Here is a 23,955-nt window from a genome sequence, read left to right as displayed (position 1 = left end):
TCTTTTCGACGCTTCATCGAGTAAGACGACCGCAAACTTTCATGTAGCTTCGCCGCGGATCGCCAGATTGAGTAATCTCACGGCTTCGTCTCATTCGCGACACGCGAACTTGAACTTTTCAGCGTGATCGTGGCTGATGCAGTTTCACTGGACTTTGAAGAATTGGAGCAATGTATCAGGCAATGCCGTGCTCCTCGGATAGATGGAGTCGTGCTTGCGTTTTTTGCACTCACAGCGGTTATGATTTGAGAAATTTAAAGTCAGTATAGCATCAGCGCGACGTGTGTTTTAATTAAAGATGTAACATTTTAATAAAATAATAGCGATTAATTTATTCGTTCGCTACTGGTATATTATACGACTGTATACGTTCACCGATGATTAATCTAATGAAATATCTAATTACGAAAAATCCTCGTTAGTATTATATCATCAATGAAACTTGTTTCGTTTTGTGCTTAGAAATATGCCAACCACTGGAAAATCCCAATTTATGAAAATGGAAAACTTCATGGAATTTATACGAGCCGAGCTGATATCTATTTTCTCAATTTATGAAAATGAAAAACTTTGCGGAATTCGTACGAGCCATCCTATCTATTTCGGGGGGGAAAAAAATATAATTTGGCGCATTCCATTCCGCAGGTTATGCGTTATTTTACAAAGTATACATCAGAGTAATAGACAGCAACTATTTACAAGATTAAATTTCCCATGTACCACTCGTTATCATATATCTTATATATGTATACAGGCGCGATGTGTATTACACACACGTAATGTACACAATGTAACACATTTTCTACATCTGTGTTCTCCTCTCTCTCTCTCTCTCTCTCTCTCTCTCTCTCTCTCTCTCTTTCTCTCTCAACGTGTCGTATCGAGTTTGTTTACTTACCCCCGGCATCTTGTTCCACGATATCGACGAAGCTGCCATTTTCCTCGAGTAGTCGAGGAAGTCATTTCGACCGTACCGTAAAACGCATCGTACCATGCCCGGCCAAACTTTAATACATACGCCTCGGCGGATGCCGCACTCGAAATTGAGCAATCTTGCACCCCATGAAGCTATCCTGCATCGCAAACTTGCAACTTTGGTATTCCTAGAGTGCCTTGGCCACTGGGCAACTAATTTAGTGGTTTCCTTGGTACGAGACGAACTCGACACTTTTGGTCGCAAAATTGGTATTCCATTGGTCCATGGGTGCCATCATTAGGTCTCGAGGAAAATTTTGCCTTCTAATTTTATTAAAAAATTATTTCTGTCGTAACTGTTAAAAAAATATGAATATGAGTTTTATATTGAAGATTAGATTTAATTGCTTAATATAGTTATCGTTTCTATACGGGGCCATTAATTATTCTTTATTTATAGGTTAAGATATGAATATATATTAAATGTATAACGCTATTCGTCAAATTTCCAATATTATATCAGATCGATTATTCAAAAGATTAAGGTGAAACGGTGTGGCTCGCCAAAGCTCCGATTATAGTGTTATGGCGAAGAACGTTCCTGCCGATTTAACAAAATCGTGACCTCTTATTAATAGCGCATGGTTGCCACGGGTATCGGTTATCCGCTCGCCCGCGAACTGGTACGGAAAATGTGATTGCCCGAGCAAAAGTTTGGGAGCGGCGGAATCTCAGTGGCATAAGGACGGAAGGCTGCTTTCGGGGGAGGACGAACGACCCCTAGGATCGTCTTCTACGACCTCCTCTCGTCGCGGCGGGCCTCCTTCCAATATCCACGAGCTGCCAAACGCAGGATCTCTCCTCCTCGCCCACGCTCGCCCGCCACCCGTCTCGAGTCTCCTACCCCTCCTATTTTCCCTCCCCCGCGCTCTCACCCCCTTACCTCCCTCGCCGCTTCCTTCCTTCCTCCCCTCCGTCCTCTTCCTCCGGCGGCAACCTCTCTCGCCTCTCCTCGCTCTATCCTCGCCAAACGGCCGCACGGCATCGATTTTAACCTCGGCTTTGCGGATTTATTTCGGCCCCGTGCCTTAACCGACCCGAGAGAGCCGTGTGCCGGCGTATTTCTCTAAAGAAATCATTTCCTTTCGCGCGATTACGGTAGAGGAATGGCGACGTGGGATCGGGAAAATCATAAGGGGGTAGTACAAACGTCGTGCGTACGCCGGCAATAAATTTCGCCGTACGATGCACGATGCGCACAGTTATCGCGCCGATCTCGAGCCTCTCCTGCATGAAATTCCGGGATGGTAGCCGATAAACATTTTACGATACCTTCTACTTCTTCGAGAAAACGGGTTAACTTCTAAGTTTGCTAAAACACATTTACGTGACGAAGGGTTGATACAGAGTTGCATGCAAAAAATTTATATCCTTTATGTAAAATTTGATTAAAATTTGATAATTTTTTTTTATTTTTGTATTTTCTTACGTTTGTCTAGGAGTGTCAGAAAGAACGTAGAATTTCCTTCTTTACTCAATTTCAAAGAGGGAGGCTTCAACTCCGTAACGCAATTTGGCCTAGAAGTAGGAATCCGGTGCACTCTGTGGACATAACAGATATCGTTGCGGACGTCGTTGGCAGACATCCCGGGCTATTCCGGCGAAATCTATCGACCTATCGGCGCCTCCTCTGAGTGTGGCCCTATTCATTAGGTACGTTCGCCGCGAGAAATCCGGATTCGAAAGTTTCCAGAGGTGGGTGGGGAAAGGGGTTTCACCAGGAGGAAAAGGAGGTGGTGGTGGAGGAGAGAGGAATCGGCGCGTCCTAAATCACTCCTTTCTTTACGTAGGTGTACTAACGACTTCGCCTCCTCCACAGCCTGTAATTAATAGTCGGACCGCGTTCTCCGGGATCCTATATCACCGGGGGAAGAGAGAGAGAGAGAGCCGCGCGAGAGATAACCGTAGATCGTATGGGATCGTAGGACGTAGATTGTAGGGGCCCGATAGGTGCATGCCGGTCACAAGACCCGATCGAACGAGAACGATTGCCGTAAGATTTTCATCGAACTGTTAATTGCGCCGATTAACGAATACCGACGTCGAAAAGCCGATAGGGAAGCGCGACGAGATCGGTTAACGCCCGTGCGTTCGTTACTAATTAATTCTTGCTCCTTCTCCCTCCTTTGCTCCCGTCCCTCCCACCTCTCTGTCTCTCTGTCCCTCTATGTTTCTCTCGCAGGTAAGACCTGCTAACCCGTGTATAGATCGTAGATCTCCAATTGCCCGTGTCGCCCGCGTCGTAAAGAGCCCGGGGAACGTAACACGGGATACGCTCGTCGATCTGCGCGAGATACATGGGTAATCGTTAGCAACACTTTACGGCCGGTACTATTACGGTAAACGTAAAACATTATATGGCGGAGCTCCATTAAATGGCCGGTTAATAAATAACCGCTGCGATACGTGCGTACGCGCACCGCATTCGGCCGCGAACGACTTTTCTCCGAGAAGTCGATCTGGCGTGTCGCCCGATTACGCAAAACCCGACGTAACTATCACAAATCGTATATACTATTCAGTCCGCTGATTAAACGATAGCGTGGAATGCCCGGAGGTGCTGCACCGAGATACGTTTACAGCCACGGCTGTTCGTACTAATTAATTTCGCGAAACGTCGTCCACTCGCAGCTAACCGATGCCCGATATCATCACAAAGTCGCTTAACGACCGAAGGAAAGATTATTGCTGGCGCAATGAACCTTTACGACATCCCAAAAGTATATAACGAAGTATATAAACATTATCGGTATTACATGTTATTTTTTGACAGATCGCTTTGAGCTCTATGAAATGTTAACAGCGATGAGAAATGATTATATTCGCCAGTCATTCTTTTCATTATTTTTCCGCTTTCGTTTGTTCGCACTTCGCACAGATGTAGGTTGACTTATTATTTTATTTTATTGATACAGGTCTAGATGATCTGAAATGAATTTGACATAAAGATCGAAACCCATATTACTTACTCGCATTATATTTATCTGTGCAAAAAGAAGCTCAGGAAAATCCTGCGTGAGGTATCGGTATATCCGCGCATATAGTCCTCGCATTACCGGTTGATGTGGCAATTCTCTTGGGACGGGGGGTCGAGCCGGTATCGATGATACTTAGCCGTCGTCCCCGAGCCGACCGCTCACTTGGTGAAACAATAATGCGACTCGCTCGTCGGCGATCTCGAAAGGGCACCGATTCGCCGACGATTGCGGGCCCGTACAGCCACCCACGCGTCCTAGATCGGCGGGTATCCTTCGGGCATCGCGGGGCAATTTATTCGCGGCGTGTCCGTGTAACCGCCGCACGTAAAGCGTGATCGTATACGAGACTTGCTATCGCATCGCGCCGTTTCGCACGATGGCCAGGCCGGCGCGCAGATATTATGACATCCACGTTGGAGAGAGAGAGAGAGCTCGCCCACGGGAGATCGTCAGCGGGCACGATCATCGATCGGCGATAATGGCCGGCGCGGCGACGCGAACACGTGGGCGAGTTACAAGCTCGCCGACTCTCTCGACCGCAAAAGTTTGCCGATGAGAACGGGCTTACAGGGTTACTCGGGGTGTTGGCGGTGTTTCGGTCCGGTGCGTTTCTCCGGTGCCAAATTGCAGCAATTTTTACAAGCGACCCCGTTGTACGTTGCCGTTCAACGTTCGGAACTTCGGAATTGCAGACCGTTGCGATTCGGCCGAAGATCACTTATCATTCTCGTACGTGATTAACTGCAACAATAAACGTAGACACGTTGAACGTACGTGGCTCCGATCGTTTTAAGTAATTACTAATGGCGCCCGATTTTTAACCGCGAAGATATTGCTTGAGAAACACAGTGTGTTTCAAATGGTTTCAGTTGATTGTTCAACGCGTTTGTAATTTTAATCGGAATGTTCTCATAACGAGAAACGCGTCGGACTGGAAACAGGCATGCGAAAAATTTCGAGTTCCAACTCACGTGCGTCTCCTTAATTGGCGTGTTAGGGGGACGTAAAACCGGTCGTGTTCGTTGTACGATCTGCTCGGCGATCGCTCGCGTGAACACACACAGCGTTTTTCCACGTGTTTCGATTCAGTCGATGCAGCCCGCCGAAAACAGGGTACCAATTATATCGGCCGCAATTCCTGACATCCTGCACTTTGCTCGCGAACACTTTATGCCGGAATCGATGTTCTCAATCGACATCCTTTCCACGAGGGAGAACTTTCGCGTGAGCAGTCGCAACGAGTCGAGAAGAAAGAGGTATTATTATCGTTAAAAATTAATATAAGTTATCACGTGCACTCTTATATTAACTCGTAATATAGTACAAAATTAATGAGATACGTTATTAAGATTGAGAGCGTAAATTATCGAGCGTACGAATCTCGTACGAAAAAAGTTTAAACAGAGCCAAGTTGATATTTTAGCGATCTGTGTGGTCGGAATCAGAATAATGTTATTTTATTTTCTTATCACGATTGTACATTTTGCAATACGATGTGAACGACTAAAGGAATTGACAAACTGATTTAATCAAAAATTTTTTGTCAAATCGTAGAATTATAGAGTATTGTATATTGTATTTTGTATGCGAAGTTTAACAGTTATCACTCGGGCGTTATTCGGTCCGACTTGAAAGAGAAAGGCTCGGAAATAAGATTTGCACTATTTGACTAATAACAATTTTTATGTATGATGTCAGGGATATCCTGCGAGCTTTCACATGAAAGCGAAAGATAGAGAGTTAAGGGTCGAGCATACGCTCGAATTCACACGATCAGACGCTTTGATTTTCGCACCGCCGTTTTCCGTTTGGGAAATGCCTCGTCTTTCCACGCTCGGCTTAGTCTCTCCTTTCGAAGGAAAGGATCGCCGGGGGTGTCGTATCGAGGTGCTTCGCGGAGGTCCACTCGAATACACTAGACATGCCGGACTTCCTAGTCGTAAAGATAGAGAAAGAGAGGGAGAGAGAGACAGAGAGAGAGAGAGAAAGAGGAGAGGAGAGAGAAAAGGAGAAGGAAAAACTAAAGACTAGCCCTCTCGCGGCTTTTCCACTACCGGCGCGGGCAGCGCGTGCACGCCACATAAATTCTAATGGGAAACGAATTAAGCCGCCCCATTTTCTCACCCGGAGCCCCTTATTTTCGCCGAACGTGAAAAGTTTTCAGCGTACTTTCGCGCGGAAGGAGATCCTCTCAGATATATCGTACTTAATGCAACCGCCCTTGCACGTTACACGTCACGTACGTGCGTAATAGCTCCCTAGGCCGACACACAGAAATTTTCCGGACCATGTATCATCTAAAGCTTCAGCTTAAATACGACGGTATATTTAGGGTGAATTATATATACGTTTCAGACTTGGCGGATGCCGGACGTAGTTATCACGGTCCGATGAGAAAACGTATTAACTCTTTGAATTCACATACGGGATTAAAACAGATATAATTCTATCGGTGCACAGTTTTGCCGTGCTGCGCCGCTAACGAGCTTTCCTGATTTCAGTTTTCCTAATTTAGTGCCGTAAACACGCGACGCAAGTGCAGGAACGTTATTAGTTCACGTACGCTCTCTTTGTGGAATCGCGTCTCCGTCCGTACGCGAGTTTTCATCGCGAATTTCTTCGAAAACACGCCAACGAAATTTCAAAGAGAGAACGCGGGACAAGTGTCGCGTGCGCGCGCGAATGTTCTCTCTCTCTCTCACACTCTCTCTCTCCCCTTTTTTTATCAGCTACCATTTATTTCGACTTCCGTCCCTGTTAACTCCCGCGGACTTGGCCGCCGTGGAAAAGCTAATTTCGATTTTCCAGGACACCGGCGTGCCGTGAAAAATCCAATGGTCGAGCTGGGCGGCGGGAGAGCGTTCCACGAATTCTCGCTGCTCTCCGACTTCGCTCGGTCTATCCCGCTCCCTTTTTATTTTCGAGCCACGTAAATTCTAATGGGAAACGAATTAAGTCCTTTTTTTCTCTCCCTCTTTTCCTCCTCTCCTCTTCGGAGCGGATCGCTCCTCGTGGAGTTTCCACTTTGTCTGTAGGAAAAACGAGCGGCGGCACCGACGCCGCCGCCACGCCATTCCGCGCGGTTTAAGGCCGCCGAGAGATGCGATGCTCGACTTCCATCTGGTACAGATGGTAGTGCATTCGAACTTACACGGACGTGCAAGCTCGTCCGAAAACAGGGCCGGCGCGAAAGATAGTTCCACCGGAATAATTGACAAACAGAAGTTTCCGTCTTATAAAATTACATTAATAGGAGAAGACAAATTAATGAGAAAATAATTGGAGAAAATAATGAGTAAAGCAATATGATTATAATAAGTAATAAAAACAATCAGATGGCGCATACAACATATATGAGATATTAAAGAGACCTTTTTTTACATTTGATTTTTAACGTGTAATATCGTGGTCTGATTAAAAAAATATATATTAAAAAGTGATATATTTGATATCTTCCCCTAAGTTCCATCGCATCTCCAGCCGGCCCTGTCCGGACGTGTATGTACCTACGTACGCGCGAAAATGTATGTAACACGAGGATAAGGGGACGGGGTTCACATAGGGCGTAGTACGAGCGCGAGGGTAAAGAACCGCCGCTATCGGCCCTCCGTTCATCCCCCTCTCCGCTCTTGCCAACCCTCCCGTCCACATCGTGTCTCTCCCTCTGCACCGCGTCTCCTCCGACTTCCAATTAAAACTGTTTCGCCCTACCCGTGCTCTTTTCCCCTTCCGGAGAGAGAGAGAGAAAGAGAGAGAGAGAGAAGCGGGCCGACCCGCCCCTTCATTTTTCAAGATTTTCCTCCCTCTAATGCCAGAAGGAAGCGAGAGAGAAGGTCTCGAGAAGGCTTTCCCTTCGCTCTCGGGTCACTCGACGGCGAAAATCTCCTAACGAGACGTAATGCGACGTCGCGCGCGCGCGACCGACCCACTGATAAAACGAGAGGACTCGATTCACTTCTAAAGAAACGAAAACGCGGGGATTAGTAATGATTATTGGCGTGCCGTCAGCAGTCAGTCGCGATTATTGAAATAATGAAGGTACGAGTACCTTTGTGTATAATTGGAATATGTACAGAGAGACAGATCTTATTCTCGGAAGATAAAAAAAATTGTCTTCCTATAAATTATTTAGGAAATAAAAAAATAAGCAAGGATAAAATATATTTTCAAATAATAATACGATCAATGTTATAATATGTGATCACTATTATAATACGATCAAATGATGATGATATAATGTGATATGCCGACTAATACCGCGCAAGCCTGGACGGCCAATTGCAATAAATTGTGATCTTGAGGAACAGGAGGGCCGATCTAGGGTAGATCTTCGGTTACGCAGAAACACGATATTTCATTTCGCCCAACATCCTTAATGAGACTAATTGCGCGCGTAGCTAAGCGTTTTTATCGTAATTAAATTATGGTAAATTGATACGGACGCGGGCGAGCGCGCGGAAGATGATGCAACGCGCAGCGAAAAATTTCCGCGAAAACTTCCGGATATTGCGATAAATTGCGAACGTTACCCGATACTACAGCGACGTAGTGATTCCCGGAGTAAAGTGGTTGTTCCACAAATTCTGGCATGGCTTCCATAAGTTCTGGGGATAGCACGAAGAGGCGGCGCGGCGGTGGGGTGTATGTACGTAAACTCAAGATAACTCAACCGCTTTAGGATTCGCCGGGAACCGAGAAGCCTGGAGGATCTCCCGATATATCCGACGTTCTGTGTGATGCGGCTGATGGAAGAACCAAAATAGCGTATATCCGTTCAATAATATTTTTATAAGATTCTCTCTCTCTCCCTCTTCCCTTTCTCCTTTTTCTCTTTGTCTATATACCTATCCGTCTCTCTTTTTCTGTACGCGCCTTATGATCCGATATAATTCAAGCGATCTGTCAGGAGTAGTCCTTTTACTCGAGAATGAATACAGGGCATATCGATTATTTTTAGCTCCGTTGAAATTCAGTTATCTTGTCATAAGTTTTAAAACAATCTCACTTCGGTTTGTTAAATTGGTGAGTAGGACAACGGCGTTTCGAGCTCACGTCTATTCGCGTCTCCGGCCAAAATGTTTGACTGGTTTATCGATATCTGCGACGAGAATAGTCGCTTTTAATTATTCATACTATTGCATCTTCCCGCAATCTTAAAAAGCGGTGAAGCTGGAGCTATATTTATTTAACGTAAATAAAAAAAAAGTAAAAGTGTTCCGTAAACTTTCATTTTAGAGTCAAACTCGCGTTATTCTCGTAAGTTACATCTGAAAATCCCAGTCACACATGCATGGCACACCCATACATTCAACATAATTATAAAAAAAAAGTCTGTACAAATAGACATAAACCATGGAGAAGTAAGGCAATTTTTTTTTAGTTTCTTGCGGTGGATTTATAAAACTACGACCATACGCGGCGCTTCTCACGCGACTGCCGCTGGCACGTGGAAATATGCGCAGCTTTATCCAGCGCGCGATATAGTATTAATTCGTTCCGCTCCGAAAGCTAATCCAGACACGAGACTAACCCTTGTTCATTTTCTTCCCTCTGCACCCCAAAATTCGTCCACTCTGCTCTTTGATACGTGACCAGGCTCCCGAATCGTTTGTTCACCTTTCCCCTCCTAAATCTCCGTAGATATTGCTATGATGTTGCTTTATGCGGCATTTTATCCCAGAGCACGCGGTTTCACACGAAGTCATACTTTTTCGGCGAGAAATAGCGTGGCCATAGTGTATCTTTTAAAACAAAAATCTTCAAAAACAAAAATTCATAATTTAAATCCACAATGCACACACCGAGTTATTTAATTATTCTTTCTTCAAATCTAATATTTATATAATTACAAAATTGTTGTTAATCCTCGCAAATGTGAAATAATGTTTAATTAAAGTAACAATGTTTTGCTGTTAAATTATATACCCCCGTATTTTTCTATTACCAAATTAATAACATTTATTTAACACACACACACACGCACACACGCACACACAAGATCCAGAGAAATAATATTATTAGTAACGAAATTAGATGAATTTATTGCTTAAAAGTTTATCAGTTTGATGTTCGATTAAAATTACGAAGAGGCATTTGACGGTATCAGATTGCACATCACACAACGTGCGAGTGGCAATCAATTGCTCTCAAGATTCTAACTTTCTTTCCCTATACGGTCGTCCCAGTTAGCTTTTCCATGTCGAAAGAACACCTCCAGTGATCCGAAGACAATCTGACGATCTGGAGAACCTCTTGATTCCACACGGCGAATGTGTTCGATCCGTTGAGGGATCCCCGTACCTGAGGATCCCGAAAAAAGGAAGTACCTTCTCTAATAAATTCCATTAGGCATGGGCTCTTGCGCGTAAGGGCCCCGATATTATGTTACGCGTTTTGACGTGCGCTCTCAATGGCCGCGCATCCATTACGTCGGCCGGGTGTGCAGGGCAACGGGTCCTCGAGGTCAGGGACTCATTCAGTCCGGGGTCCTCTGTGACGACGTGTTCCTTTCGTACCTCTCCGCCCCTTAGGTCCCTTTACGAATGTGGACTCAGTCGCGCGCAAACCAGGCGAGCATAATTCGATTCACGGACTGCTTCGCTTCTTCCTACCCGCGTGCGCGCATCCTTTGTCGCGGGATGCTCATCCTGGATACCGGATAGCGGCACGCATGATCTCGTGCCCTTTTGTCGATGCTCGAACTTTCTCTCTCCTGGTCCTCCTCGGTCTGTTTTTATTTATTCTCCTCGAGCAGCAACGATGACGACGACGACGACGTGCAGGTCCTCTCTCCTTTTCGTGCGCTCGAGCTGTTAGAGCGCCGGGAAAAGGAGCGACGACGACGACGACGATGGCGAGGTGAGATCCTTCAAGTAACTGTGTCAGGACAATACCCACTCCCGCCGATCTATTAGCAAGAATAACGACGTGCCACAGACTCTTCTGCCTCGATGGCTCCGGCAAGGATGAATAGACTGGCGTAGCTTCTGTCGAGCACTCGAGTTGCGCAAACGTTTCGTACGTAACGAACGGATTCTGGGGTTAACAAGTTTCAGGTATAATAGAAACGGTTGACAAGGCGCACTGTCAACTACAGCGTCCGCTACAGCGAAATTTCTATTAGCAAAAATTATTGACATTCCGCAACAGGATAATAATTTTGTAATAATAAGTGAACAGACAATAGAATAATTATTTTGATTAAGAACATTTTTTTTTAATACGTAGATCTACGCAAATCACATGCATGAATTTAATATTATACACGCTGGTACTACAATTTGGGCAGTACGGTTACATTAATTAAAATTTAATAGCCTCCATTGGGAAATATTAATATAAGGATTCACATTTGATCGCGCCAGACGTGCATCCGGGGTTAGGAAGGAGGATACAATAAAAGAATTTTACATTTGGGATTATTATTATTAATATATGATTATTATTAATTACGCCGATATATATTAATTCGTTCGCCAATTATACGATGTAATCACAGCTGACGTTCGTGGTACCGTTAATACGTGTGCCATTCGCCCGTAGTCTGAGCAAACGCAAAAGGGCTGTTTTTCCGAGATGACTTCTGACTTCTGGAAAAGGGGCACTGTGCCCTTGAGACGTTATGCTAGTTTACGCGTCTCTTACCTTCGTCGATGGACCGATGCACATTGGTAGTAATGCCAAATGGTGCTTTCCTCACAGGAGGGAGGGAACGGGAGGGACCGAGAGCGAAATGTCGAAACTGGGAAAGTTCGGTCGTAAAAGGGTCGAGTGCTCTTGGTTGAACCAAGTCGGGCGGGACGGTAGGTGCGGAGGGGAGAGGGTCGCGTAAGCGAAGCACGAATCGAAGTTGGTAGCTACGGCGAACGGGTGGAAGGAAGGATGAAGGGGAGACGAGCACGCGATTAGACGAGATTGAGAAAGTCCTTTGTCGTCGCACGGGATAAAACTTTTTCCTTCTTTTTTTTTCTCTTCTCTCCGCTCTCGCACCCTCTTCCTTCATCTTTCGCTCACCCGGCTCTCCCTTCGCTGTGCCCTCCCCCTTCCCTTCCGCGTCTTCTTCCGCTCACGCCGCCGCCTCCTGTTGCGCCCTTTATCGTCCAATAGGATATCAGGCGACGTTCGTTACGACCGCCAGAAAAAGAGTACGGACGAATCCGCCTCATTGGCTGGCACTCGATGCAGAAGAAGCGGAGCTCGAATTTCTTGCCGATATTCCCATACCGGATCTCTTTTTAGGCTTTTTGTCGACGTAATGCCCGAATCTGACTATTTTCGAATGACACCGGTGATCAACTGGTACAATTATATTGTCGTCTACGTAAACGAAAACAGGAGATTTTAATTGTTCTTGAAATATATTTTTATAATAATGATAAAATAAAGTGATAAAATATTTTAGAATAATATTGCATACATATTGAGACAAAGTAAACCGCAAGTAAATTTCTCTAATGCAAACGCGAGTACATACGGCGCTTAAACTATCTGACCGAAATTTAACTTCGCAACTGCTTGCGCTTACCACGGTGTGCATAAAGCCCTCTGAATATTACAGTATGCGTCTAACAATAATCTGCTAACGCTCTCGTAGAAAATATCGAAATAAATGATGTGATAGTCTTTCGCACCGTGAATCAACGAATCGCATTAGGCTCTGCATTTTTAATATCTCCCAACGATCTTTTTAATCCGCGACACTCGCAAATCCACGCCGCTGCCTCGCGTTTGCGTCAACGCTTGAAAGCGAACTTTTGCCGGATTTGGTTTAAAAAAAAAATCTTGGCTTAAAAAAATCCCAGATCGCTCGCGGATAGGATTAGCGGTGCTCCACGCCGCATCTATCCACCCCCGGTCGCGATGATGGCGCGTCGCGTGTGAACCGTGCCTAATCGTGAGATCGGCTCAACCCTTCGCCAGATGAAAACCGGAGCTGGAGGCCACCTGCCCTGGATTACTCGGTGCGAGCATTATAAGCCTCAAGACCGTCAGCCGCCCTAGATTCTAGGTCGAATCCTCGCGCCGTCGTCGGGATTTTCCCCCTCCGTCGTCGCTTTTCTTACCAACCGTCAGAACCAATTTTATTCCGAGACAGGCAATTTTTAAATAGCTGTCGTATTTCCACTGACCATCTCATAAAAATAACTTCTTTTCGACTCCTACAATCTTCTTTTTTTTTTTAACAATTTGTAAGGGTTGATTTTTATTACATCAGTGACGAGGGACGAGATACAATGCAGGAGTAGCCTGCCTGTTCAAAAAGGAAATTTCACGGGCAAAAGGGTTTTTTTTAAAGGAATTCCCTTTTTTAGACACTTTTATCTTATAGACGTCGATATTTATAACTCTATTGTAGACATCGCGCAATTAAGGAAGATGTTAAAGGGTGTCCAGCGTTCCTCCAAACTGAGTGTGCCTTTTCTTTTGTTGTTGCAGGGTGTTTGTTGGACAGTTCGGCACCACGGGGCCCGCCTGATGTGCCACCCCGTAACCCCGCAATGAGCCGGCTCAACGGAAGACTGCCAGGAAGTCACGCAGCGAGCGATCACGAACGCGATCCCGATCTCGAGCCATCCTGTCTCGTACGCACCCCATCCGGTAACTTCTACAATATACCAAGTGAGTTCTCGCAGGCAGGGATCGTTAAGTCTGATTTAGTAGAGAGAAGGAATGAACGAGCAGTCATAGAGATACGTGGGAAACAATTTTCCCCTTTTACTTTGTTATTCTACGAGTGGCCAATCTAAAATCGATTCGTTCGGCACGAAAAGAACATTTCAACAACAATTGGCATTTTCACAATTTTGAAAAATTTAACTACAAATATTTACAGAAGTGAAATTATACATCATTTGTCAAAAGATTAATCGCTCGAGCTTTTTTTTATTTTTAATTGCTTATAGTTCGAGAATTATCGAGTCTTTGTTAAAAAAAAATTATCTTTGTTAAAAAAAAATTATCAACTGCACAAGGTTAATCATAGAATCTGTAGACGATATTTCTGGTATTACTCCGTACATTTTCCCTTTCATCTTTGTCAAAAGATCTACGATCGCCATTACCTTAATTAAGAAATATTTATCTGAGAAAACTGCTTTTTTTCTCTTTCTCTCTCTCTCTCTCTCTCTCTCTCTCTTTCTTACTTTCTTTCTCATATGGTCAGGTAATTGCGTTACGAAATGAAAGAGGCTCTATTTCCGTAGCTCTCGTATCTTCTACAAAACATCGATTTATCTTCGCACATGCACAAATATGAAACTCTAACACGTTTAGTAGTGTCACGCGATTAATAAACGAAAATATATACATCAACGTAAATACGGATAAATATTTGTTAGGGAGAGAAGCGTATCTTTGCGAGCGCAAGTATCCTGTTGGGTGTCCCGACAGGGTGTCCCTCCTCTGATAATATCGGCGGTGTTTGCGCCAAGCCGTCGAAAGAAGGCTTAGCAAAGAACGACGGCGGGTGACATCTTTGACGAGGGTATACATCGTAATCAGCGGTAACCAATGAGGGGGGTCAGCCAAAGAGTGGGGTATCGATAATTTCCTGCAGTCTCTCTTCCGTGCTCGGCGGCATCTTATCGTCCCCAAGTTTTTTAACGAAAGCCACGCTACGTACCTGAAATTTTTCCCTTTTTTTTCTTAACAAACTTTTCGTACGCCTTCTTCGTCCGTTTGCCGAAGGATTTCGAAGGTATCTCTTCGATTTATCTTGGGAAAGCAAGGCACGTGATAACGTGGAGGCCGATGCTCGCGTGTTGCGCGTGAGAAAACGCGGCTTCTCGTGAAATAAAAGTTGGAAATAAAAAGTCGGGACTTGTTGGAGTAGCCTCGAGACTAACTTGACTCTAACAAGCCGAACGATTCTCAAAATTTAGTCGCCGCAGATTGGTCTGTGGAGAGAGCGAATTGGTACGAGCTCGGCTTGCCAACTTAGTCTTTAGCGAGTTCTTCAAACTTACGCCCGCATAGGCAAATTAATTACAAATCTAATTTAAAGGATCGTAACATGAAATAACACCGCGCACTACCGATGGTAACTTTTCAACGGGATAAAAAAAAAGATGTTAAAAAAAAACTACCCGATAGATAGTATTATCCAATGAAAAGTAATGAAACAGTAATAGACATCGCGAACATTGGAATTGCGACATCGCGAGACGTTTTGAATTCGATTATTTCGATCGCGATTTTTAGTTAAAATTTAACTTGGCTTTACGGAAATTGTGTAAAAGACAAATGGTCTCGATTTTCATATGGAAAACAATAGGCTCGAAACTCGAACCATATACGGAGGTGAAGGACGAATCCCTTGACGGTTTCACTTGTCCTTTGCCATACCACGAGCGCACTCGTGGAAAGAAAAGGGCGCCTTGCGGCGACATTTTTCCGAGGTACTCCACCGGCGCGTGGTATCGACTACAGAGAAAACAACGGCGAAACCTAAGCTTTTCTACGTATAAAGTCTCCCCCGGTCCACTCGGCGACTCGGGAAGTGTCCGGCACAAATACCCGGGCACCCGGGTGACACGCTCTTTTCTCTTGTTCGGCTCGCCGTAAAGATTTTTCAAATTCCACGGTCGAGCGCCGGGGTTGACTTTTCCTCCGATGCGTCTCCTGTGCACCCTGATGTTTTTCTAAAGCAAACGTGGATCGCTTCAAAGGTTCTCTTAAAATCCGTGGGATAGCTCGAACAGTGATTTACGAGCCTTACGATCCTTCGTCTTATTGACTCCTTGGTTATGACACCGCCTGACGCTTAGGGCCGTCTGCATAATGCGTAAGTCCATAGACGAGACCTTACTTTCCGAGGAGTCACCTTGCTTGCGCAGTAGGTGAATTTGCTCTCGTTTCTGCTTTCATTTTTTCCGCTCGAATTTTCTTACTACCTACCTCGAGTCTCATTTGTTCTTGTTATAATTATGAATTGGATGATTGACGTATAAATAAAAAAACACCTTTACGTGCTAAAAGGATTATACTTATTTACGTACAATACCTGATACTTGTAAGCACTCAATAAATCAATCTCTTTTGTGTCCAAAAATTTATGGTACATTATTACGGAACTTCTTACGGCGGCAAACTGTACGTAAAGAAAAGCATTTTGATTCTTGAAATACTAATTCTTTTAAAATTTTTTTTTTTTGCAAAAAAAATTATACTTTATCCTCTCCAATATTAAATATTTGCGTCTATTTTTGTTAAGTTTCTTATATTTTTCATGTTGTTCGAGAAAAGTCATCTTACAGCTCTTGACAGAGATATATAGCTCAATATTATCGCGCAACCGAGATTCTCGTCCCTCAAAATGATTTGACACGACCAACCCAGCTCTAATTCGATGCGTACTCACGTTCAACCCTTCTTCTTCAAGCTATTCTTCGCGTGATGATGCCTCTCGCGAGCGCATCATCGGCGGTAAATCACCTGGCAGGTCGCCAATTAGAAAGAATTCTCGCCGGCGAACCGCCGATTAGCGGATATTCTCCTTTAATTCGATTCCGGGCGACGGGGGTCGCCGTCTCGTGCGCCTAAGCACCCCGGAGGAAAAATAAAAACGGAGAAAGACACCCTCCAGGTAGAGAGCGGGGTATCCCCCGAAATCACCGTAATCACCGATATCTGCCTAAATGGCATAATCACCGGATTTCGGGGCCGGAGCACCAACACCTGCAATTAGCGGTGGTGGGGTCAGCAAGCGCTTCGGCCGGGCCCTCTTCTCTTCCCACGCCCGCGTTTTACCGTTCACCAAGGTATGCCTAAAGGTGCGGGGCACGTTAAGAGTTTGGGCGAGCTCTCCCCGTAAGAAGACAAAGGGCGCTGGAGCAACGGAGCTCCGATGCGCCTCTTCGTATCGAGCGTATCCCGAAAAAGGGTTTCGTGAAGCGGACTCGAGACCGGTTAAGTGTCAAGAACAACAAAGCTCGAACTGGAATGCCGCTTGCGCGCGTAAACGTGTAAAGTGGCTCATTAATATTCAAAACGCTGGAGCACTGCGTTTTAAATGCGCACCGCGCTACCGCGACCGTATCTCGACGTGTGGAGAGGCAGAGAGAGAGAGAGAGAGAGAGAGAGAGAGAGAGAGAGAGAGATTCGAGTTAAACTTCTAAAATTAATTCACAGCTTGTTTCAAATGTAAATACATTTCAGCATGCTTATTTCTATTTTATCAGTTATTATATCCGGATTTAAATATGTAATTCTGATCTTTTTTTCCACGATATTTTCCGCTGACCACGAATGTTGCGCGTATTTCTAATTTTTGCGGAAATTGCCGGAAATTAATGTTGTAGAAGCGCGCGTTTTGCCGGCGAGCCATTTTATCGCAGCTAATACTAACTCGAATATTTCAGCGGGAGTATCGCGAGAGACGTAATAGAATTCGTGTTACTCCGCTATTCTATGCCCGAAACTTGTGTGTTCGAGGTTCCCTCGGTTGAGGATTAACGCGTTAATACCACTCGTGCATATTGTTGCGAGAGTGTGATCCCTCAGACCACACCACCGCCCGCCACTAATCATCAGTACTGTCGTCACGACGTTTACGATCGTCCATCGAATATGCGGAATCGTGTATATACAGGATGCGCCGCTTCCAATTTTCGAGATCGTAACTTCCGGAGACCTTAAAAGATGACAAAAGGAAACGGCACGTTTTTCAACATATTATACTACCAAATTAGCCTTTTTTTTTTTTACAGAGGTCCCTTTTTTTCCTTCGATTTCTCTTCGCCTTTACGGGCCGCCCTCTGCGCTCGGTTTTCTAAGATCCGAGAACGCCATATACGCAGGTATACCTTCGCGCGAGTCGTGAGCGGCGCGCGGTTGCTTGAAATTCAAGCCGAAACTGCGATGAATCATATACTTATCGATTCAACAGGAGCCCCGCGACCGCCGCGCCGCGCCGCTCCGCTCCTCCCCCCCGCCTCGTGCGCGCGTGTGGAAACCGCGCGAGTGTGGAAAGACGCCTCGCGCGTCTGGCATCACAAAGAATCCACGTCTGGTCGTTCACCAGGGGAAAAGTCTCGCGTTGAAAATGAAGAATCGACACCGTCGTAATTTATTTAACGGCCAGCCACGCCTCGCGCTTGCCAGGCCTCCGCGCCCGAGCGCTCCTAATTATACGTTCCGCGCGTAATCGGAATCGCCGCGCGTGAAGGTAAACGTAAAGCGAGGGGCGTGATTATCCTCCCGACGACGGATCGTCAGAGCGGACATTTTTAACCCCGTCAAACCGATAGAGATCCCACGTCAAGCACGTAATACGTGCTGTCTATTAGCGGCACTAACGATATCATTTACCTCGGTAAATCAGTTAACTTGATAGAGCGGCTAATCTCTCTGGACGCGCGACTTAAAAAATTGAGGAATAATGCCGCCTCGCGCGAACTGCTGGCGCGAAGGGCTCGTCGAAAAAGCTATCTTACCGCCAATTTTCCGCGTGTATTATGACGCTTCCTGTATAATACGATTTCGTATGCATTACGTAAAATGTAAACTACATCGCGCTGAATTGCATTTACATTTTGGACGGGCGGAAAAACTTGACGCGGAGAGGGAGGGGGAGAGGGTGGGAGGGCGCCTACGTTGTTTCCCACGAGAAATTTCGCCGATCTGTCAGACGCGAATATAACAAACTGTCTTCATCCTCCGTTTCTCTCCTCTTTTGCAGAGATACCGAAGAATGAATACAACAACAAGAATCAGTCCACGGGGAACAGTCCAATAAAGGTGGAGCTGCAGAACAACATGGACAGGTAAGACACCGTTTACCGCACAATATTTCTTCTTCCTCCCTCCGTGCCGTGCGGCAGGGAGGTGTCCCCGGATGAATGAATTGGACCGCTGTGGTACGAGTCGAGGAAACTCGTGTTCCGAAAACCGACGTATGATCGAAGATATAAACGCAAACAAGGCGGCCGCGCCGGCCGACTCCTGGCTCTCCCCCGCTTCTTTCTTCGTGCCACTCGAGAGATCCTCATGAATCATCCATTCATTTTTGTCGGTTCGACTCGCGGCACAATGTTTAAACGTGGATTGTCGTACCTCAAGAAAGCGTGCACTTCGCCTGCGCTCGTGACGCTCGCCCATGGAAAATCGCCGGCTTTACGTGCCCTTACGAGGGCCATTCGCCGCAGATCCACAGAGGAACGCGTCGCCGAAACTTGCAAAATCACTGCTGTTGCTGCTGCTGCTGCTACTGTGAGATTCACGTCGTGTTTACGAAGCTGGTAAACCAACTTCTTTCGGTTGCGGGGGGGAAGAGAAAGAGAGGAGAACACGGAATTTGATAACGCGCTACTCTGGGAGCGAACGGAGATTCGAGTTTCTCCGCTTTTACGGTATGCAAATTTGCTAAATGGCATTAACGCGCGGCTCGAAAGTTGAACGAGTCATTTTTAAGAGATTGAATAGAACGATATTGAAGTAATACGAAATGAGAAAACTAATTCGATAACGGCCAATGCTAATTTTCAGTCGATTCGAGTGCGCGATACGATTTTTTTTTATATTGAGTTAATTCGTATATTTTGACATTTGGAATTTTTTTATATCTGACAGAAGCATAAAATACAAGAAACGACGCGATCTGATATTTCTTTTTTTATTTTCGCATAAAATTAATTTTTTTACTTATCTTTATTGAAAACGAAAACAAAAGCGGAATATTCTAAAAATGTAAATGTGATAAAACCGAAGAGCTTAACATTCAAAAACGTAGGATATTTCAATATTGGAACTTTGTAACGAATAAGTCAAACATTCGGTTAAACATTTTCGACATCGGGACTATAAAATGGAGAATTCATAGACCGGAAGTTTCACTCGGGGAAACTCCAAATCGCCCGCTTTTATTTGGTTTGCGCGATAGAAAAAAAATGCGCGTCCAATCCGCGTAGAATCAACAGCGGAAGAGAGGACGCCTGGTAGACGCCGCCGCTTGGTTCTCGTTTTTTTCATTATCACGCGGTGCAACGAAAGCAAACGCGCTTTCCCGCTCGCGCTTCAGAATCCGACGGTTGCGTTTAAATATTTTGGTTAGACATTTGTGAGTTACTTGGAAATGGCGGCGGCGGCGGCGGCGGCGACGGCGGCGGCGGCGGCAGCGTTCAGTACAAACACACTCGAGGGCTGCTGCTTTTCCACGGGGGTATGTAACGAGCGAGAATACATTACGAGTTTCTCGAACGTCACGAGGGAGAGTGAGAGGAAGATGGGGAAGGAGAGGGGGAGAGAGCTAGAGAGAGAGAAAGGGATAGCCGAAACTCCACACTGTACCGAAACTCCGAGAGTTCGGCTGAACGTGCCTGAAAATTGTACCGAGGTGCCGAATTCCTCGGCGGTGTGTTTCTCTAATTACAACGGCGGCGGCGCGGCGCATCCAGAAATTATGCAACGCCGTGTAACGGCGGGGATTCGGATATACGCGGACGCGGCTATCTAACTTTTCGGATAAAACGGCGGAGTAAAGATTAATCTCTGACCGCTAATGAGCGGAGGGATAATGCGCGTGTTAGACGGATCTCCACTACTGTCCGCGGTGGCGGGAATTTAACATGCGGCCGCTACAAATCGACCTTCATCGATTTTCAGAGTACCTTTACCTTACGGGCACGCCCCGTCGATGATCCCGATGAGGAGACAAAGCATCCGCTGTCATTTCCGCAAGGGAATCGATTGGTGCAGCTGGAAACTAATTGCCATAGTAGTAATTATGCTCTCGCTCTGCTTGACCGCGGCATTAACCTACGTCGCAGGTAATTATTCGCATATTGCATTCCGAGCAAATCTTTCTTTGCTCCACGAAATATCTAGATCTTTTACATCGAGCGCGTAATTTTAAGTAGAAATTTAGCTATTAAATTCGTTATTTTCTATTAAATGCAACATTCTTAAACAATGAATATTTTAGATATATTTTTAAAAGACATATTTTAGATAATTTTTTGATTTTCATAGACGTTGCCTGTGAAATTTAATTATAAAGTAATACGAAGTAATACGTGCAAAGTAACATAGCGTTATTTTAAATAAACTAACACCACGTCCAATCCTAATTGATCCCTTATTAAGCGTCCAATTTAGTGAACTGGTCGTACCAAGGCACGAAGGCGTGCACAGTGCTGGTGGGCGAGAACACCGACGCCAAGCCGTCGTCGGGCGAGGCGAACAAGACGTCCACATCATCCACGTCAACGTCGTCGCAGTCGAGCGGCCGGACGCGGCAGCAGTCGTCCTCAGGAGGTAGTATTAGCACGTCGGATAGTATGTTGCTAGATGGTGTCGTATATATATACAACCGCAAGCGTAGGGACACGTTTAACGAGCATGCGTTGCACCAAACTATCGCGCCACCACCACTCTCTCGTGACCCCGAGGAGCTGCCCTTGACCCCGATCGAGGCGGAGACCTCGGGGTCCGGGCAGCGGTCAGTCCCGTTGCATGAGGAGGAGTCTCCTGGTAAGGTTGTGCATGATCCGGAGCATGTGGACAGTCAAAGTCCGGTGAGAGGAGCCATCGACCGCAAGTCGATCGAAGCTGCCGAGGCCGCCGAGGACGCGCCGCCGGAGTCACCGGGATCGACGGCTCTCTCGCGGACGATGCAGCTTGTCGTGAATGTCTCTTCTACCGCTACTAACTACTCGCACGATCGTTCGACTCATACCACTGTCGCCAACGACCATCTCGCCTCTTCGTCCTCTGTCTCTGTCGACTCTGGCAATTCTCTCGCGTCTGCTTCCGTTCGCCAATCACCTCGTAACGAGACGTCCGGCACGAGCCCGCGATCGACGCAAGACGCTTCCGCGAAGTACACCCCGAAGTTCCCGGTCGCCGACGTCGACGTCGACGTCGTCGCCGACGTCGAGACGCAGCGTCGGGATGAGGCGCACGCCGCCTCGAAAGCCCCGATAGCGAAACTCAGCCGCGATGACTCCGCGGATTTCGACCGCGATACCGATAACGTTGGCACGTCCGAAAGTTCGGACATTGTCGAAAGCAGCGGCGACACCGAGGCTACGACGTCTGCATCCGGCGCAGAGTCCGCGAAACTTGGCGCAGATAGCAGCGACTACGGCCAAGTAGTCGGCGGAACTGCAGAAAATGGCAGTAACGTTTTCCCCGTCGATTACAGCGATAATATAGACGATAGCACTGTAGAGCCAACAACCGTAACAGAGATACGCTCGAGCGAGTTAACGCAGGATCAACAATCGAACGTAAGTAATTCTGATTCAAGTGAAGATTTAGTTCCCATAGAAATGAATCGGAAAGAAGTAGACGCTAGCACGGTTTCGCCTAGTACGAGCGTAGATAATAAAACGATGCTTAATGCTCTGCCGAATAAGGGTGAAAACATCGAAAGGCCTATGGAAGATGTAATCGAGATCGAAGATCCTGATGTGTACGAAGAGAAAATTAACTTGGATGAAAATGAGAAATCGGCCATCTCTGCGAAGAACGACGGTAACTCGAGGACGACAAATGTAATCGCGAAATCGCAGTTGTCCGACATCGTGAAAGAAATGCGGGAGCTCTCCAGAGAATTTTCCTCCTCCGAATCCGAAGCTTCATCCAATTTAGCTAAAACTTCCGAACAGTCTGAAGAACTTCAGAGAGACTATCCCGTGCCGATTTACAGCTACGGGCAGGACGAGGTGGAGATCATCAACCTCCAACACAAGAAGCGACCTGTCGAAGCCGCAAAAGTGGAACGCCCTGCTAATTCACCCGAATCCACGATTCTTGACAACGACATAAAGATGAACGTCGCTCTTCGACAGGAACGGCATAAAGACGATTTACGGATCATCGAGAGAGAAAAGAGCGACGAAGAGTTCCTTCGGAATTTCAAAGAGCAGTTCCACGAGGCTGACGAATCTGTTGAAAACTCCCCATCGATTAAGACTAATTATAACTCCCCTCCGACGGGCACCCTGCATGAAACGGTGCATGATTCATCGGGCGACGCATCACCCAGGTTCCCTTCTCGATCCGTTGACCCCCCGTTGACCCAACGGGTGCAGATCGTGGAGGTGCCCGTGTACCGCGATCATTCGCAGCCGTCGTCTTCATCGTCCTCATTCTCATCGCCATCGCATCGAGTGCTCATAAACGTAACGATCGCCACCGAGGATTCGTCCGCCGTTTCCTCGCGGCCGCTGTACGTCCTGTCGGTGTCAGTGCCGACGGAGAGCGGTGCGATTAGCCATTCATCCGGGATTAACGTCGACCAGGCGCAGGTGCGCACGGCCGAGCGGCTATCGGAGCCGTCCGCAGCGAGCATGAAAAAAATCCCTGCTAACGACGACGAGTCGATTGACGCGGTCGATACGCGATTACCGCCACCGCCGCAGCCACCTGCCTCGCCACCGGCGCCGATCTGGGCCGGCGGCGAGTGCGAGTGCTCCTGCCCCTGCATGGGCTCATCCTCTGACGAGTGGGACAACTTTTCAGCGTTGGACGACGACCCCGAGCTCGAGCGGGAGCTCGAGAGCGTTAACTCCGCTCTGTTAGCCGAGAATTCCCCTGAGGTGCCGGGGGAAAGACTGGCGGATAAGAGGGACGGAGAATTATCCGCAAAAGATTCGGTAAGGCCTGACGCGTCTTCCACCACTGAAGACTATTATCCCTCGTCGACAGACGACACCGTACAGAGTGGCGAGTCAACCAGCGAGACCACCCCCGCGTCGACTTACGAGCCGGAAGTAAGCACTGATGCGTGGTCTTGCTCTGGGAGCACTCCGCTACCCCCAGAGCCCACTATACTGATTCTCGAAGGTGAGGCCCCGTTTTCTCTCTTTCTTTCTATAATTGATCTTTCCGAATCACTTCTCTGATTCTCTCTTTCAACACTTCTACTTTCTATTTTCCGTCTTCGCTGATGCTGATGCTCACTTCTTTGCTTGTAGTTTCACTCGTGGTCAAACGCGAGTTTTATGTTAATTTGCCTGTATTGTTGTAGTCATTGTAATGTGTTTTGTGGTAGTGGGTAGTG

At 46.5% G+C, this 23,955-nt stretch overlaps 1 protein-coding gene across 6 annotated transcripts in view; it reads left to right on the top strand.

Moving 5' to 3' along the window:
- The window catches only part of LOC105452982 (teneurin-m), a 456,576-nt gene that overhangs the window by 415,679 nt on the left and 16,942 nt on the right, over positions 1 to 23,955 (top strand). For 4 of the 6 annotated variants that reach the window (XM_011694587.1, XM_011694590.1, XM_011694591.1 and 1 more), the window contains exons 2-5: positions 13,389 to 13,571; positions 18,631 to 18,715; positions 20,553 to 20,716; positions 21,033 to 23,738. In XM_011694587.1, coding sequence (XP_011692889.1) covers positions 13,389 to 13,571; positions 18,631 to 18,715; positions 20,553 to 20,716; positions 21,033 to 23,738 — 3,138 coding nt within the window. The remainder of the gene's footprint in view (positions 1 to 13,388; positions 13,572 to 18,630; positions 18,716 to 20,552; positions 20,717 to 21,032; positions 23,739 to 23,955) is intronic. The other 2 variants (XM_011694585.1, XM_011694588.1) reach the window with 2 other exon arrangements.

Source organism: Wasmannia auropunctata, unplaced genomic scaffold, assembly GCF_000956235.1.
Source record: "Wasmannia auropunctata unplaced genomic scaffold, wasmannia.A_1.0 LD336023.1, whole genome shotgun sequence".
NCBI classification, from domain to species: domain Eukaryota; kingdom Metazoa; phylum Arthropoda; class Insecta; order Hymenoptera; family Formicidae; genus Wasmannia; species Wasmannia auropunctata.
The sequence above is the reverse complement of the archived record's forward strand: the minus strand, read 5'-3'. Positions and strand labels throughout refer to the sequence as shown.